This window comes from Selaginella moellendorffii, unplaced genomic scaffold (genome assembly GCF_000143415.4).
Source record: "Selaginella moellendorffii unplaced genomic scaffold, v1.0 SELMOscaffold_3, whole genome shotgun sequence".
In the NCBI taxonomy this organism is placed as follows: domain Eukaryota; kingdom Viridiplantae; phylum Streptophyta; class Lycopodiopsida; order Selaginellales; family Selaginellaceae; genus Selaginella; species Selaginella moellendorffii.
Genome location: NW_003314264.1, coordinates 1,679,523 through 1,681,654, shown reverse-complemented (window position 1 = coordinate 1,681,654; position 2,132 = coordinate 1,679,523). Strand labels below are relative to the sequence as shown.

The window sequence follows — 2,132 nt, the reverse complement described above, 5'->3', positions numbered from 1 at the left end:
ATGATTGCAGAGTCACGTTTGTAGCTAACCGCAACCTGGTAACCCAGTGCCAATAGTCCTCCCAAAGTCGTTTTACCCACCTGTATAGAAAGATGGCTGAAAATTCTATAAAAGAAAGCGTCGAACCTCAAACTCCACTTTCGGCTTGATTACAAAATTTTTATCCACGATTCTTTGATCGCTCTCGGCAAGATCGTATCTTATCCCACATTGTCGCATTCTGATCCAATCACTTGGCTTACTATTCTCGAAAAGTGTAGGTGGTCGCAAATACATTTCGATGAACCTAGCAGCGAGACGGGTTATGAGCAATTGCGTAGCTAGAAACTTACTGTTCATGGCGAATTTTGGACGAGCTGAACAGGAACTCTAACGACGTCTTAAGCACCTGATGAAATAAACGGAGGAGGATACACCAAAGCTGCTCATTGGCAAAGTACCTGCTTCTCGCATTTCAAAATGTAATAAGGCTCTCGTAAAGAAGAAACAAAAGTGTTGCTAATTCTGATCTGTGTAGTAAAGACAGTTGGAAAATGCATTCACAGACACTCAGATTGGCGTACCTGGGCGTGATGGAGGTCAGGCTCTATGTGCGTTCTGAACATTGGAAATATGCTGTCCAGAAGATGATCCAGAGAAAAAGTATCTCCGATATCTCTCCGGACCTTGGATAGCAAGCTGAAATGCACGCCTCCTACCTATATCCCTAGATTTTCAAACTCGAATAACACGCATTTCCGAAAGGAATGCCTGTACTTACCACAGCAACTCGTATGTCCAAAAATGACCGCAATTTTGCATGCAATGCGTATGTTCCATCGACAATAACCTGCAAACCACGATTAGCAACATTCAAATAGAACTTCACATGAACATCGTACCACTCCCGACTTTGGAGCTTTAAGAGGTTTAAAGCCTGTCCGCTTTTTCTGCTGAAAATCGAACGATGGGACCGTGATATCCTTCCCCTTTAGCAAGTCCTGGAAAGAGAATCAGAAAGAATCAAAAGAACCGCCAAGAGCAGCCTTACTTCTAGATTTTTTATCAGCAAGTCGAAGTCGACTGAATCTTTATCGTTGCTGTCGTCAACAGGCAATCGAGGGTCATGATAATTCTCCATGGAAATGACAACGCCACCAAGAACCGACGCGATTCTTGCCGCCAAGCTGCAAGCCAGCCCGATAGAGTAATTTTGAAGAATAGGTAAGCAAAGTACCTGGTTTTCCCTGATCCACTGGGACCTCCGATGCCGACAGAGACTGAGCAATTCCTCTTGTCGCGGAGTTCTTGAATCGCTCTCACGGTCAGGAAATATCCATGATCGAAAGACTGGAGCACACACAAATCGGCAATCTCAGCAAGAAATTTCCATCGCAAGAACAAGGAATGCGATGACGCGACGACGAACCACATGAAGCGCGAGCGATTGGACCAGCGACGATGGCGCATGCTCCGAAATCGGCTGGTGATGCTGGCCAAGAACGCTGATCCCGTGCTGCTGCACGACCTGGTGGAGCGTCGCGTCGTCCATCGAGCCTCCTCCTCCAGCTCTCGCCAAGAAACCCTAAAAACTAGCTTCCTCCCATATTTTTTTGTCCCCTGGGACTTCCTGCGAAAGCAAAACAACAACAAATCTATACACACACTCAAAACCGTACGCTCGGCGCCAGGCGGCCCAAATGCCGTCTACCGTACCGTTCACCCCGGGTTTCGACCCTCGCAACAGTTTTTCTAACGGGTGAATATTCCCTGGAGTATCGAGCTGGGAGAAGCTGGATCCTTTCAAGCACCCACATTGCCCCATTCCCATCTTCTAGGGCTCGAGGCGGCGATGGAGGCGCGCTTCGTGTTCCTCCTCTTCCTTTGTGTTCTTCGGGCATCGCAGGCCGCGCGCTACACCGTCGGCGACTCGGATGGATGGAAGCCCGATGTCAACTACACGAGCTGGGCGCTGAAGCAGAAGTTCTACCCCGGCGATTACCTCGGTGAGTGGTTTCTCCTAGATCTTGGCAGATCTGAGCGAAATTTCGGCGATTCGTGTGGCAGTATTCAACTATCCCGAGGGGCAGGATACTGGTCTCGAGGTGAATCGCCGCGGCTATGAGAACTGCGCCTTCAGCAACCCGATCAAT

General features: G+C 48.6%; 1 protein-coding gene across 1 annotated transcript; it reads right to left on the bottom strand.

Annotated features, from left to right (window-relative positions):
- Positions 1-5: 5 nt before the first annotated feature.
- Positions 6-1,621, bottom strand: LOC9655171 (uridine-cytidine kinase C; the record flags this gene model as incomplete). Its single annotated transcript, XM_024668077.1, has 10 exons — positions 1,409-1,621; positions 1,217-1,329; positions 1,031-1,166; positions 882-980; positions 761-829; positions 564-698; positions 441-509; positions 333-388; positions 127-286; positions 6-80 (listed from the first exon to the last, which is right to left on the bottom strand). Coding segments are annotated over exons 1-10 (1,035 nt in total), but the record flags the coding sequence as incomplete, so codon positions are not given.
- Positions 1,622-2,132: the final 511 nt, after the last annotated feature.